We start from the raw sequence: 16423 nt of genomic DNA on the forward strand, positions 1-16423 counted from the left end.
GTCCTTGCACGCTCGTCTCAGGAGTGCTCCCTCTTTGAGCTCAGCTCCAATCAGAGCCAGGCGAGCAGCTCGTGGGATAACGCATTGATGAATTCGATCCGGCTTGTGACGCAACAGCCCACCCTCTAGAAGCCAGAAAGCAACACAGCGTCTGCACGTGCTATCCGTATAGTTTATCGCAGTGCCGGAAAACGCCAACAATATATTGGGAAGGTGGTGAAACTGGGAGCTGCGGAATCCGTGACGAGGATGATGATGGGGAGACCACCAAGAGATGGCGTGTCTGGATTAAGGTGCTTGCGATTTGGATTTTGGGGTGCGTGTGGGATTGGTCGACCGTCGGTCCGTGGAGAAGACGGCAGCAATGACCGACTTCCGGCACAAATCGCCACTGCCGCAAAGGTGCATCGCTTCCGACAATGATAGTCAAAGCTGTTTGCGACCATACATAGCAAGGAGATGGATCATACGAGCCGATAGACGAATGGAAAGACGAGCTCGCTCGGCCTTACAACGAAAGAGAAGGAGACGGAGGAGCTGCAGGACGCCATAGCAGCAAAGAGATCGATGCTAGAGGCAGGAAGCTTATAGAAGAATCACAGAGACGCCATAGCCAGCAAGCTCGTAAGACGCCAGAGAAGGCAGAGATTGCACGACCCTCTAGAGAGAGACACAGAGCAATCGAGCGAGTCGCCATAGCCAAGAAGCTTGCCACGGCGAGAGAGAGGCAGCCAGCAATCAAGCGAGCCGCCATAGCCCAGAAGTTTGTCACGGCTGAGAGCCAGAACGATCAACGCGATGTAGAGTTCGCAGAGGGAAGCAATCGCTCATCTTCCACCATCATGCCTCCTAGTTGCCACGCCTCCCACCTCTCTGATCGCTCTAGCGAAGGCTCCTCCTCACTCCCCGATTGTTTCCCCCAGCAGAAGCCCCTCCTTCGTGGCCTGCGATGGCGCGTCATGCTCGGCACCTTGCCCCCCTGCCCCGCCCCCATCGAAGCTCTTCGTCGTGAAGCAGCCAACGGCAGACGCAGGTGAGCACGCAACAATCCATCAACCGCTTTGCTGCGCCGTCGCTTCCATCTGTATACGAGTGATTGCTACAAGTCACACTAATTTCCTATAAGTGGCAGCTGCATGTGATTGACAAACTTGGCGACGTAACAACAACAGAATGGAATGCTCCACCAGAAAGTAAGCTTTGGCTGACAGTTTGCTTTCATCGTTGGGTTTTTCCTTCGCCCAGGTATGCGGAATTCAGGAGGCGTTTGCTTATCGATCCTCACATTATAGAAGATGTGAAAAATCCACACCATCTAAGCGTGGACAATCCGTTATCCCAAAACCCTGGTGAGACCCGAAATTGGGAAGGACACAAGAACAGTGTGGGTCTGTCGCAAATGGAGCTTTGTTCTCTGCTGCGTTTTCTCTCTCTCTTTCTCTCTCTCTCTCTCTCGGAGAGACGATAGAACAACGGGAAGATCTATTAACTAGCCGATTTAAAATTATCCTGTTCCACTTCAAAGTCGCCGTGAATTTCTTCTTCAAAGTGGGATTTGCCTTGTGTCAAGGTGGCGAGCAGCATCCACACTAAATACAAGACCTGTCAAACATAGACAAACAGAATACGGCCCGTCAAACATTGTTCATTTCTTGCTCCTTACGTCGTTCATCATTCTGGGTGTTGCAGAGAGCGTTTGGGGACGTTATTTCAGGAATGTAGAACTCAAAAGGACAATTGGAAACGATCTTGGACGTCTGTATCTAGAACGTGGAAGCTTTTTGCAAAGTTCTGTTTGTCAGGCCATGATGCTGAGGATCTTGTTGGTATGGGCTCTAGTTCATCCACAGTACAGCTATCGACAAGGTTTGTAGTCGGGAAGCTGAATGATGAGATGGTTTTTATGCCCGTGTGTTGATAGAGGCGTTAAATTATCCAGCCCGTGTGACCTCTGCCATCCATACTTCAGATTAATGCCTATGGGCATCTGTGCTTGCAAGATCCACTATCTGATGTAGCGTTTTCTTGCCCTTTTCAGGAATGCACGAGGTGCTTTTTCGTCTTGTTTATGTGCTTCATATGGATGTGACACACCTCTCACAAGTAAGGGAAAGGTATGAGGATCCATTTGAAGACAGTTTTGATGCTCGTGTTAAGGAGAATTTCCCTTACCCTAAGGAAGGAAAGCAGGTGGTAGCAAGCTTTTCTGCTCATTCTGCCGTACTTTCCTCAAAAGAGAGTTTTATCAGGGGTGATGAGGATTGGGTTGAGAGGGTTCCTCCTGAAGACTATGCCCTTGTTGAATCAGACGATCTTGGGTTTGATCTAAAAACAATGGTGCTAGGCAGTGACAGTTATGGTGCTGAAGGGGAATTGGGTGCGCTTCTGTCTGCAAGATTTTTGGAACATGATGCATATTGCATGCTTGATGCACTATTGAGCGGACACGGTGGGGCAGTTGGATTGGCAGATTACTTTTTGATCGCCAATGAGGCAGGGTCCGCGCTTGAAGCGTATGCTGCCATGTACCATACCCTTGCTGCAGTAGACATGTCGTTGTATGTCCACCTAGTGGAACTTGGAGTAGAGCCACAATTCTTTGCCTTACGATGGTTGCGTGTACTTTTTGGTAGAGAATTTGACTCAGATAAACTACTGCTTTTGTGGGACGCAATTTTCGCAGCACCTAACACAGCACTGACTGCTGAAGAGAGAAGTGATGCTTACAGAAGCTCACCCCGAGGCTTATTCATCACTAGTTTTGGTGTTTCTATGCTGCTGTATTTAAGGCCAACCTTGCTTGCTGCCTGTGATGCTACAACCTGCTTACAAACACTGTTGAATTTTCCAAAAAAAGCAGATATTGGAAAGTTAATAGAGGATGTTAAGGCAATTCAATCGCTTGCAGAGGAAGCTGAGAGGATGCTGCCATCTCCAATAGTAAAGTTTACATCATTCTTTGGACAAAGCAGGCGTGGTAGTTACAATAAGGGATCCAGATCTCCAGCTTTCAAAAGACAGATTCCTGCCGCGAATAAAGTCTTAGGACAGCACAATTCGGGTTCTCCTGGATTGGTAAGGTTATCAATGCCCGATTCTTATTGGGAAGAGAAATGGAAAAGTTATGTCCTCCCTAAAGGCCCACCAAACGAGATGTTTGATGTGCAAAAGATGGAGGCAGGTAACATAGGTATCCCAAGCATTCCTGCATCAGGCAATGGTTCCAAGGAGGACTCATCACACTGCAAGAAAAGTATGGATGATCCCAAAAAATGCACAAGGCGTAAATTGTTTGCTGGAATTGCACAAGGGGCTACATTGTCGCTCTCTTCAAAAGATGTGGAAGGAAGTGTCTCGGCAAGTGAAACTGGAAGCCTCTTGTGCATCATTGAGGCCTTTAGCAATCAAGAACTCAATGATGCAAGCAATGAAGACAATGTTGCTATTAGCTACTTTCCACATCTGGCTGAAGAAAATGCATATTCAACTGCCAGTGTTGCATTTGGAGAACTAAGATCTGAAGTAACAAACAGTTACTCTTTGAAATCTAATGATGGAGAACCATCATTTTGTGGATATGAAAATTCACTTCTGAATTACTGCTCGTTGCTCCAAGCTAGTGATGTCGTCAACAGTAACTGTGACCATCATCTTACTGAGAATTCAGCAACTGACAGTCAAGGACATACGACTTCTGGCACCAGCAAGGTTCTCAATAATGATGCATATACTCCAATCACGATGATGAAGGGCAGAACGAATGCATTGCAAATGCTTGGTCAAGCTATCGAGAAAAACCTCCAGGTGATTTTCGTTTATATATCACTCAGGATTCTTCTGTTTTAGCATCACAGCTTTTCGACTTTTAACCTGGCCTAGGACCTAACGTTTTTCACCTTGATTGTTAGGTTCTTGAAAGTGCATTGGCTTCAGCATGCTCCAGAGAAAAGTGTGATCTTTTCTCAAGCAAATTTTCAAGTGGGGGCAGCTATGTTTCTGGATTATCAGCTCTTGAAGAGTTAAGAAAGATAAGCACCATACTATGTGAAGCTGAATGCGTACTGGGAACTTGGGGACAGAAGGGTGTTCAGCATCCTCTGGAGGCTCTTTGTTGACAAACTATCTTAAATGGAAGAGCCATATCACTGCACTTTGCGAACTTGAGACAGATAAGCAAGCCTGTTCAGTGGGGAGACTCAAATTACTGCACTTTCAGCTATTGACACATAAGCAACAGACTACTTCGTATATGCCTTCGAGATACTCTTTTTCTCTGGTTGTTTATGATGAGTTTGGTCTGGATAGAAGTACTTCAAATGTATGCAAAAAGCGTACTGTTTACAAGCCAAGCAGCTACAAAACACAATCATTCCAATGTGTTCCTGAAGTTGTAAAAGATTTGTAACATACCTGCGTTACATGACCTCCCATGTGGTATTGACCAGCAGACCAGTCAGACATGTCAGGAGTGACCCTCTCTCTGCCAGACGTTGGGCAGGCAGGGCCAAGTCGAACTGTATAGGGGGGCTCCAGCCTATGAACACAGGTAGAGACAAATGCAAAAGACGATCCAGAATATGATGCAGCAGAATCTAGCCCAAGAAAAACAGTACCACAAAGACAGAGCATATGACAAGAACAAGAATGCAAAGCCGTAGCGAAAGGAAAGAACAGAAGCAGGAACAGAGAGCTCAGAATTGGACGTACGGTTGGCCTTCCTTAAACAGGAGCCAAAAATCCCACCAGTCCATCTCTTTTCTCCAGCTCGGCTCCCCCAAAGAGTAAATCCTAAGTCATAACGGAAAGTGAGACCCCTTAGCCTAGCATTGAATGGCTAGTCAGCTTGAACTTTACTTCCAAATTCCAGGTTGTCAACAAAGATGCCAATAACCATTGTTTGCTTGCACTAATGCACCTTGATGGAGAAGCAATAAGTTGGTAGCACAAGTGGATGCTTGATCATCCTGACTCTCTGACAGGTAATCCAAGAATGAACGGGCTCATTTTGTCTAGGATCTTACAGAAATGGTTTCTACCACCTTAGTATTTGCAAGGACTCAAGAGCATAGTTCTTAAAGATGCAGCAAGGCCTTGTTTAATCAGACTCACGAACAAGATCAAGTAATGTGTGTGGAGTTTTAACCCATAAAGGAAAATTTTGAGCTGATTCATAAGAGCAAGGCAGTACGTATGGATCCTGAAGCCTCTGACCTGGCAACACCTGAGACACGTAACAATCAGTAGCCAAAGAAATACCTGAGACACATGGTAATCCCTACCGAAAGAACTATCCAGAGACTTAGAAGATGAACAGTATGGTGGTCTAGTTAATACAGACTGCACAACAAGGAGCATCTTTGTTACCACTCAGTCGAGCATGGCCATGAAAAGAGACATTGCCCTCACTTGCACCCACCATCGAGTGCAATAGCTTCAGTCAGGGTGGAGGCTGGAGCTCAGCAAAATCAAGGACAGTCCCTCCTAATTCTTGTTACAACTTTTCCTGACTATCTAGAGCAGCCAATTCAGTCAAGTGAGGCAATCAAAGAACCCAAAGTTTTCTCTTCCATTTAATCAATGCAGCACAGAAGATTTGGTTTGAGCATGTAGCAACTAATATTGATTTGGTCCCTGAGCAGACAAAGAAGGTACTTAAGTTGCACAACCGATTTGATGATGCCCAGCAGCTATTCCTAGATGTCAAGATATGCCTTGATGGAATGATGGAGAAGTGAATGTCTATCTTCACTACCTTTGGAGGAACAGACTTGGTACCCGCCATGACTAACAGACCACAAGGCATTGGGAAATTGGATGAGCTGACATGAGAGATGGAGCACACAGGGCACATTCATTCTCTGCTCTCTCTCTCTCTCTCTCTCTCTCTCTCTCGTTCATCTGCTCTGCCTCTGTCATCCCACTTTTCTCGAGCTAGATGATATTCATTGTTTGTTGTCGTTCTTGATTCTGTTGGATTATAGACTAACATACATGGACTACTAGTTCTTGGACTGCTCTGAATTCTCAGTCTCGTTCATCTACTCATCTCACTCTTCTCGAGCTAGATGTTCTTCATCATTTATTGTCGTTGTGAATTCTGACGAGGATAACATGGACGAATAGTTTTTGGCAAGATGCCAGCTGAAAGGTCTGTCCTACTCTCGGGAAGGCTTCTTAACTGATGGTTGAGCTTACAGGGCTGAACCGTTGCCCAGTTGCTTGCTAAGCAATGCTCACACCTTTTCTCCACAAGTGGCCTCCTTACACGGCTTCTTGCAACTCTCCATTGAGATGCCGAAATGAGGTCGAAACCAACATGTATTTGTCGGGTAGAACCCCTAGTTGAACCACTGACTGTTGGGTAAACTAGGGATGATTGGTCTGCCACTGGCCTGGCTGACTGCTGTGCTCATCCAGCCTTGTTGCCTTAAGACTCCTGGGTTGCTGCATTACTTGATGTATGCTTCTGCTTGGCTACCCCAAAGTAGTGGATTCTGGAAAAACCAATTTTCCTAAGATATAACAAGTGTGACCTGTCATAGTTAATCAATGTGAGAAAGATTCCAACGCCCACTATCCGCTTGCAATGTGAGAAAGATTCCAACGCCCACTATCTGCTTGCAATGTGATGGAGATAGGGCCGGTCAAAATCAAGCAATTCACAAAATTGGCCATCCATCTCCAGTATTCATGCTGATTGGTTTTTGCAGAGACTCAAAAAATGGTAAGTTGGTCTACACATTCCAAAGGAAAAACAAAATGGGCAACCCGGTCTACACATTCCAAAGGAAAAACAAAATGGGCAACCCGGTTACCAATGCCACAAGCAGGATATTGCCCTCACTCAGATTCACAAATAAGCACGGTACCTTTGCAAGTAGCGTCTACTCAACCCCTGCGTAGGCTACACAAACAAAAGGGAGGATAGCACAGTTTCTTTACGACAACTTAGCAAGAACATCCAGTTCAATCCCATGAGCAAGTCAGAGATGCCCTTATATGATATACTAAGATTTGCATAGCGTCTTTGGTCAAGCCTAACCTCCAATTAATGCTAGTGTAGTGAATGTGATACGTTAGTTACCATCGCTAGTTTGGAACTTAAGATCAAGAAACCTTCTTCTACAAAAGCGGTAGTAAATTATGAAAAGAAGTTAGACATGACACACACAGCTTGAACTCCTCATGTTAGTTCTCACAAATTGGATGTGGGTGATCTAGGGTTAAATTTTGAGAGCAAATAATATTTTAAGAAGCATGAAGTTGGAGCTAGAAGTTGAATTTGGCATACTTGTGAGGCTTCACATAATGAATCAGTTCATGTTGAGTAGAGTAAATGTCAGGCTACCCATTGCCGAGATATCAATATCAAGAGTGTTTCCCAACACTAAACACAATCAATGAAAAGTGTTTAATAGCTATGATTTTCTTCAAATCAGAATCTTAAATTCTGTTGAAGATGTTGGATATGCTAGTTTTATAATAAATATTTTTTTTTCTTTAACATAAATATTATTGTTTTCTTTTATCTATTTTGTCTCAAATTTGTAAATGTGGAGAATGATATAGCATTGTAATCTGGAATACATGCCTCGAAGCGTATACCATGAAATGTTTCTTTTTATTGGAAGCATACTTTGTCTGTGCTTACAATAATTTGCAGTGGGTCAGAGGTCTTAAATTTTAACACTAGTCGTGGCTTGAGAGCGCGAGCCATTTAAATCTCTTTTGATAATCTTTTTCATATGTATAGAGTCATTATAAAAGAACTTAAAATGTAAAAAGAAGTAGGTTTGAGCACACTTCTATGCTTATGTGATACTTCTTAGTATGTGCAAAAACACATTCTTAATTCCTTATTATAATATGCATTTTCAACGATTTGCAATGAATCTATGTGTATGCGTAAACCTATAGATTGAATATTTTTATGTAATAATCATAGTATGAATTTATGATGAAATTGAATAGCTATCTTGGTATGAGGATTGGTAATGTAATATGATCCATCTAAAGGTAGCCATAGATATGTATATTCATACATGGAGATTATTTCATGGCTCGAAATAAGAAGGCTTACACATGACACATTTTGCATTATTCTAGTATATTTTGTATACATACAACCATGTTGATAACTTAACGTAATGGCTTTTATTAATATAGTTAAAGGTATGTTTTGAATCTTAAATCATTAAAAGCTACACCACTATTTTTAGGCATGCACTTAATCTCGAAGTTAGATTCATCCATTTGCATAGCACCTCATTGTTCTTTGACCTTCCTATCCATGCAAAATATGGCAGAGTAGATTACAATGGCATTGCACCGCAATGGTGGATAATGTTTTCCACAAATAAAAAAACTTGCAAACTCATAATTAAAAACTCGCGCCCCATAAAGTAGAACTTCATCATGATAGCCTAATGTGCCAACCTTGAGAAATCCTTTATTAAAAATTTTAGACTCTCGGTTGCAACTTACTCACATGAAACAAAATAAGAGAGAAGATGTGCATGAGTACATTGACTAAATGCCATGGTTGGTAAACAAATGTAATGTAAGCCTGCCTAAAGAAGGGTACTTATTAGAGTTAAATCATCGTGTTCATGATGGGGCTAAAAAGGATGGTTCATAAGGGCATGACCAAAAACACCAACTATGGCCCCTTTAAAGGTGCTTATGATGCAGGCCAAGTAATAAGGACTACTTGATTCCTCATCCAATAGTAAATCACAAGGATTGAGGAAAAAAGAAAAGAGAGAAGTCAAAGCTAAGGATGATGAGATTGAATCCTCTCATCACTATAGTGATCAAGAGATGGCCTATGACATTAGTTAGGCCATACACACCAAAATAAAAGTTATGCAACTAGCACCACTCCCATATCATAATGCACAACCACAACCTCAATACTATAAAAAACGTTAAGAAGTTGACCATCTAAAAGGCCTACTCACGGTATTTCCACAAGACTTTATCAACTAGGTCCAATCCATGAACCAATGGCTCAAGTCATGAGTGTTAAGTGATTGGTTAACAATATGCCTAGATACGTGATTTAATGGACAGTGGCAAGTCTATAGAGCCAAGATTGTGTCTTGGAGCTAGATGGGCCCAAGAGAGAGATTAGTGTTGGCCCTCCCTTCAAAAAATGACATGTATAAAAGGCCAAGTGATTGACTATGGTCTTTGTTGTTGTATGCACAAGTTTGGATTACAAGCTTCCTCTTCTCTTCAAGAGTGTTTTTGGGTGTTCTCTTGCTTCCTTTGTATTTCCTTTGTGTTTGCCACTCCATCCCCATTCATTCTCCTCTTCTCCTCCCCTTCTCCCTCTCTTCTCCCCTTTCCCCTTTTCCCTCTTTCTCTCATGGGAACACATTGCAACAATCCAGGAGTCACTTGAGTGACACTTGTGGATGGCTCATTCTTTGCATTGCTCTCACAAGGGGTAGTTAGAGTGGAGGCTCCATCAGCATTCAAGATCCCCATGACACATGAGTCACCGTTGAGACTACCTCGGGGGGGTCACTCATTATATGTAACGCTATCACATGAGTTCAACAGAAGGATGTTTTTTATATCTCTCACCCTTTATCCCTTCTCATTCCCATACCCTCTACCTCTCTCATCCCCTTCATTCCCTCCCCTTTCTTCCCTCATGGAGTCACATTTGCAACAACTTGGTAGCCACAAAGGTGATATTTGTGGATGGGTTATGTATGCATTGCCTCTCACCCTTATGCCTCTCACTAAGGGTAGCATGGACTAGAGCACTCCAACGGTATTCCTTCAAGATCCCCATAACATGTGAATCACTGCCAAGGACTACACATTTTTTGCACCATTATCAAGGAGTTCAAGGTACTCTTTTGCTTGCATTTTCTTCTCTCATTATCCACCCATTGCCCAATGCTTATTAGCTTAATTAAACACAATTGGTTTTCTGTGCATTGGCTTTCATGCAGCTTCCAATATGTGATCTTTATTTTATTGAACCCTTACCTAGTGGTTGTTTGAGTACATGTATATAAGAAGAAACCCTTACCTAGTGATGTTATGTCTGTAGCACTTTCATGTTTTCCTAACAATTCAAACCAAGAAAAAAAAAATTGCCGAACAAGAAGAAAAAAATACCACCCTAAAAGTACCAATCTTCAAGAAGCACCCACTCATTTGAGTATCCCAAGAATGAAAAGAGGTGTTTGAAGTGTTTTTTAGTGATTTGGAGCTATTTTGAAGTGTGTTTAGTTGTCAAATCATAAGAAAAGATAGCTAGGTGATTGCTTAGGCATTGTTGCTATCAAAAGCAATAAAAAACACTAAAAGATGATGTTCTTTGCATATTTTGAAGTGGTTTGACTTTAGTGACAAGATTGCCATATTTTGGAAATACCCACCCATGCACAAAGGTGTTATTTCTTGTTGTTTGTTTGTTTTCGTAGGCAAGGTAGGTAGTGTAGAATCCCCCAAGCCCAAAAATTTGTGAAGAGAAACCATAACTTGTGAAAAAAAAATTCAAAATCTCACCCACATAGGGTTTTGACCCTAACTAAGTGCCATGCTGAATTGCTAATTCAACGCATTGAAGTAGCCTTTGACACACCTCCCTCTGATAGATTTGCCTTGCTGTAGTTGGTATATTTAATGTGATAGCTATGAAGAGAGTGGGAGAGAGAGGTAAGGAGTCTCACTTGTAGCTTTCTCACATACACAATGGGGGAATACACACAAAGGTGGAGGCTGAAAACAATTTTCCTCTTCTTAGTTGTGAAAGCCAAAAAACTCTCTCTTACAAAAAGGAATAGATGAACCCTATATGTGGGTCTCAAACCAAACTCAACTAACCTAGGTAGCATACTAACTGAGCCACTAACTAGAGTACATAAAGATAGCTGTCATCCAGCTATTATTCATGGGCAGTGTACCAACCGCATCTGCAGCTAACAAGTCGGTGACATAAATGCACAACGGTCACCCTAGCATATCACGAGTGGAGCTCAATATCTCAACACTCCCCCTCGAGCTCAATCCCAATTCCTGCACACCAAGTAGGTCTCTGAACTTGCACAGCTTCTCTGCGCCCAATGCCTTCGTGAATATGTCAATTACCTGATCCTCTGTGCTGACATAAACTAGATCGATAAAACCTACTAAACCTTCTCCCGCACATAGTGGTAATGCACCTCAATGTGCTTTGTTCTAGCATGATAGACTGGGTTATTTGCCAAGTGTATACTGCTCATGTTGTCACAATAAATGACAACTGGCCCATCTATAGACTGATGCATATCATAAAGCAGCTTATGCAACCAAGCTGCCTCACATGCAGCCATTGCTGCACCCCTGTATTCAGCCTCTGTGCTTGACAAGGCAACTGTAGGCTATTTCTTGCTGCTCCAAGTGACTGTAGCACTCCCAAAAGAAAACACATATTCACTGGTAGATCGTCTATCAGAAATACTACTAGCCCAATCAGCATCAGTGTATCCATGCAACTGTATCTGAACCCTAGTCTCATAAAATAGTCCATATTGCAATGTGGACTTCACATACCTCAGTATGCGTCTAGCTGCATCCAAATGCGGTTTCCTTGGAGCCTGCATAAACTGACTTACCAACCCAACAACATAGCTCAAATTTGGCTAGTCATATAAATCAAACTTCCTACTATGCGTCTGTGAGGCGTCTGTACATAGTAGGATCTTCCAGAAGCTCACCTGCATCTGCACTCAGCTTCACATTCTACTCGAAAGGAACTGAAATAGGCTTACAGCCTGTCATCCCATATTTGGACAGCATGTCCAATCCATACTGCCTCTGCAAGAGCCATATCCCACTTGTGGATCTAATCACCTCAATGCCCAAGAAGTAATGCAGCTCTCCCAAATCCTTCATCTCAAACTTCTGCTTTAATAGCATTTTCACATGAAGGATATCTTCATCACTATCACCTGTGATGATTAAATCATCAACATAAATGACAAGCAGCATAATACGTTTCTCTGTTTTTCTTACATAAAGTGAGAAATCTGCTATGGAAATGTGAAAGCCAATAGTGACAAGATACTGTCCTATCTTGTCAGACCATGCTCTGGGTGCTTGCTTCAAGCCATACAAGGCTTTCTTCAACCTGCAAACAAACTTAGAATGAACAACATGCACATAACCTGGTGGATGCTCCATATAGACCTCTTCTTGCAAATCACCATGCAAGAAGGCATTCTTTACATCCATTTGATGTAAAGACCATCCCTTCGATGCAGCCATAGCAATGACTGCTCTTACAGTGGCCATCCTTACAACCGGACTGAATGTTTCTTCATAATCAATGCCATATGTCTGTGCATACCCCTTGACAACTAATCTTGCCTTGTATCTACTCATAGAACCATCTGCATTGTGCTTCGCCTTATAGACCCACTTGCAGCCAATTGCATTCTTGTCTTTAGGCAAAGGCACCAATTCCCATGTAGCATTTGCTTCCAAGGCATCCATTTCTTCATCCATGGCTTTCTCCCATTTTTCTTTTCCCATGGCTTGCTCAAAAGAAGTGGGTTCTGGTTCTTGTATCACTTTAACCATAAAGGCATAGTGAATGGCTGTAAATCCATCATATTTCAGCCTATCCATACGATACTTGACTCTGGTAGACCTGTGCAAAATAGGCTCACTACCAGGTGCTCTCAAAACATCCCTGGTCTTCCTTACTCTAGGTGTAGCAATAGAAGGAATACCCAACTCATCATCAATGCTATGTTCTGAGCCACTAGACTCACCATCCACATAAGAGTGACCTACATTCACATCAACCATGGGCTGATCTACTTTCTCTTTTCCTTTTCGTGATACCTGCATACCACTGTCTGCATTTCTTTGAGGAGATTCTCCTGATCTCAATCTGCCTATCCATGGCGAAGTATGTGAACCACTGCTAGAGGACACTACAGGTCCACTAATATTTTGTGATTGCTACTGTGAATTCTGTGCAGCATTACCATTTTGTGCATCTACATCATCAACCACATTTACTGGTTTATACGAGCTACTCATCTCATAAAAAACAACATCTCTGCTTACTGTAAACTTACGAGTAGAAGGGTTATAGCATCTATACCCTTTCTGCTGCAGAGAATAACCAATAAAGATGCACTTCTTAGCTTTTGGATGACTATTTATTTTGTATGAGAAGTGCATCTTTATTGGTTATTCTCTGCAGCAGAAAGGGTATAGATGCTATAACCCTTCTACTCGTAAGTTTATAGTGAGCAGAGATGTTGTTTTTGATGAGATGAGCAGCTGGTATAGACCAGGATTCATGATGTAGATGCTTAAAATGGTAATGCTGGTATAAACCAATAAAGATACACTTCTCATACAAAATAAATAGTCATCCAAAAGCTAAGAAGTGCATCTTTATTGGTTATTCTCTGCAGCAGAAAGGGTATAGATGCTATAACCCTTCTAATCGTAAGTTTATAGTGAGCAGAGATGTTGTTTTTTATGAGATGAGCAGCTGGTATAGACCAGTAAATGTGATTCAAGATGTAGATGCACAAAATGGTAATGTTGCACATAATTCACAGCAGCAATCACAAAATATTAGTGGACCTGTAGTGTCCTCTAGCAGTGGTTCACATACTTTGCCATGGACATGCAGATTGAAATTAGGAGAATCTCCTCAAAGCAATGCAGATAGTGGTATGCAAGTATCATGAAAGGGACAAGATTAGTTGTCAAGGGGTATGCACAGACGTATGGCATTGATTATGAAGAAACATTCAGTCCGATTGCAAGGATGGCAACCGTAATAGCAGTCATTGCTATGGCTACATCAAAGGGATGGTCTTTACATCAGATGGATATAAAGAATGCCTTCTTGCATGGTGATTTGCAAGAAGAGGTCTATATGGAGCAGCCACCAGGTTATGTCCATGCTATTCATCCTAAGTTTGTTTGCAGGTTGAAGAAAGCCTTGTATGGCTTGAAGCAAGCACCCAGAGCATGGTCTAACAAGATAGGACAGTGTCTTGTCACTATTAGCTTTTAGATTTCCATGACAGATTTCTTACTTTATGTGAGAAAAACAGAGAAAGGTATTATGTTGCTTGTCATTTATGTTGATGATTTGATCATCACAGGTGATAGTGATGAAGATATCCTTCATGTGAAAATGCTATTGAAGCAGAAGTTTGAGATGAAGGATTTGGGAGAGCTACGTTACTTCTTGGGCATTGAGGTGATTAGCACCCAGAGCATGGTCTAACAAGATAGGACAGTGTCTTGTCACTATTAGCTTTTAGATTTCCATGACAGATTTCTTACTTTATGTGAGAAAAACAGAGAAAGGTATTATGTTGCTTGTCATTTATGTTGATGATTTGATCATCACAGGTGATAGTGATGAAGATATCCTTCATGTGAAAATGCTATTGAAGCAGAAGTTTGAGATGAAGGATTTGGGAGAGCTACGTTACTTCTTGGGCATTGAGGTGATTAGATCCACAAGTGGGATATGGCTCTTGCAGAGGCAGTATGGATTGGACATGCTATCCAAATATGGGATGACAGGCTATAAGCTTATTTCAGTTCCTTTGGAGCAGAATGTGAAGCTGAGCGGAGATGCAGGTGAGCTTCTGGAAGATGCTACTATGTACAGACGCATAGTAGGAAGTTTGATTTATATGACTATTACCAGGCCAGATTTGAGCTATGCTATTGGGTTTCAAGTCAGTTTATGCAGGCTCCAAGGAAACCGCATTTGGATGCAGCTAGACGCATACTAAGGTATGTGAAGTCCACATTGCAATATGGATTATTTTATGAGACTGGGGTTCAAATACAGTTGCATGGATACACTGATGCTGATTGGACTGGTAGTATTTCTGATAGACGATCTACCAGTGGATATGTGTTATCTTTTGGGAGTGCTGCAGTCACTTGGAGCAGCAAGAAACAGCGTATAGTTGCCTTGTTGAGCACAGAGGCTGAGTACAGGGGTGCAGCAATGGCTGCATGTGAGGTAGTTTGGTTGTGTAAGCTACTTTATGATATGCATCAGTCTACAGATGGGCCAATTGTCATTTATTGTGACAACATGAGCAGTATACACTTGGCAAATAACCCAGTCTTTCATGCTAGAACAAAGCACTTTGAGGTGCATTATCACTATGTGCGGGAGAAGGTTCCAGTAAGTTTTATTGATTTGGTTTATGTCAGCACAGAGGATCAAGTAGCTGACATATTCATGAAGGCATTGGGTGCAGAGAAGCTGAACAAGTTCAAAAACATGCTTGGTGTGCAGGAATTGGGATTGAGCTCGAGGGGGAGTGTTGAGATATCGAGCTCCACTCGTGATATGCCAAGGTGACCATTGTGCATTTATGTCACTGCTGCAGATGCGGTTGGTACACCACCCATGAATAATAGTTGGATGACAGCTATCTTTATGTACTCTAGTTAGTGGCTCAGTTAGTATGCCACCTAGGTTAGCTGAGTTTGTTTTGAGACCCACATATAGGGTTCATCTATTCCTTTTGTACTTAGAGAGAGTTCTTTTGGCTTTCATAACTAAGAAGAGGAAAACTATTTTCAGCCTCCACCTTTGTGTCTATTCCCCCATTGTGTATGTGAGAAAGCTGCAAGTGCGACTCCTTACTTCTCTCCCACTCTCTTCACAGGCCTAGGTTCCCTTTGCCCAAAGAATCTCTTTGCATGACATGTGGCACTATCCTTTGAATGACACATCTATTAAATTACACGGTGCAGCAGAACAGAAACTGAACAAAATAATAGAGAGTACACAGCAAACTGGAGAGGAATAAACTTTTCCTTCAATATTGATGTAGTACAGATGATGGATTCATCCACCTGTGCGCTCCTTTAGTGGAGCTGAGATGGCAATCTAGACAGATACTAGGTGAAGAGCTACTAGCTAGAAGATCTGATTTGATCTGAACTGATCTGATACAATCGACTAGGGAGGTCGCCTCTTTATAGCTATGAGGGCAGTAGTCGGATCAACGTAGTTGGTGGAGTCGATTAGTCGACCTAGTTGGTGGAGCCGACCAGCCAACCTAGTCGGTGGAACCGACTAGTCCTCCATGGAATATTCAAGGAATATTCCCTATACCATTGCCTCGGGGGTGGGAGCCCCTAAACCCCCACCAGGGGGGCTACTGGCCCCCCTGGGACCCCCTAGCTAGGGCCAATTGACCCCTAGGCCCTAACAAGAATAAGGGGCTCCCAGACAATCACCTTCCTACCATCAACAGTCTCATTGATAGACCTCATCTGACATGCAAGTGAGGATCCCATCCAGTGTCCCGGGCTCCTGCTCAAAACGCCAACAGCAAAACTGATGTCCGGTTTGGTGTTGCACAGATAGATGAGACTGCTGACCAACTTCCTGTACCTCCCGATG

General features: G+C 42.6%; 1 protein-coding gene across 1 annotated transcript; it reads left to right on the top strand.

Moving 5' to 3' along the window:
* The first annotated feature begins 289 nt into the window (after positions 1-289).
* On the top strand, positions 290-6767 carry LOC147887766 (uncharacterized). Its single transcript, XM_087393344.1, has 5 exons — positions 290-1033; positions 1246-1349; positions 1690-1866; positions 2039-3804; positions 3909-6767. Exons 1-5 carry the CDS (start codon positions 843-845, stop codon positions 4113-4115), a joined length of 2445 nt encoding a protein of 814 aa, XP_087249470.1. The 5' UTR covers positions 290-842; the 3' UTR covers positions 4116-6767.
* Positions 6768-16423: the final 9656 nt, after the last annotated feature.

The sequence above is a fragment of the Dipteris shenzhenensis genome, chromosome 22, assembly GCF_047967505.1.
Source record: "Dipteris shenzhenensis isolate YYH24624 ecotype China chromosome 22, Dip_SZ_1.0, whole genome shotgun sequence".
NCBI classification, from domain to species: Eukaryota; Viridiplantae; Streptophyta; class Polypodiopsida; order Gleicheniales; family Dipteridaceae; genus Dipteris; species Dipteris shenzhenensis.

Bases quoted from the DNA above. Each gene is read 5' to 3' on its own strand.
- LOC147887766 (XM_087393344.1), top strand. From the start codon at position 843: ATGCCTCCTAGTTGCCACGCCTCCCACCTCTCTGATCGCTCTAGCGAA. The intron at 1,034-1,245 runs GTGAGCACGCAA...TCCTTCGCCCAG, and splicing joins GCAGCCAACGGCAGACGCAG to GTATGCGGAATTCAGGAGGC. The intron at 1,350-1,689 runs GTGAGACCCGAA...TGGGTGTTGCAG, and splicing joins TCCGTTATCCCAAAACCCTG to AGAGCGTTTGGGGACGTTAT.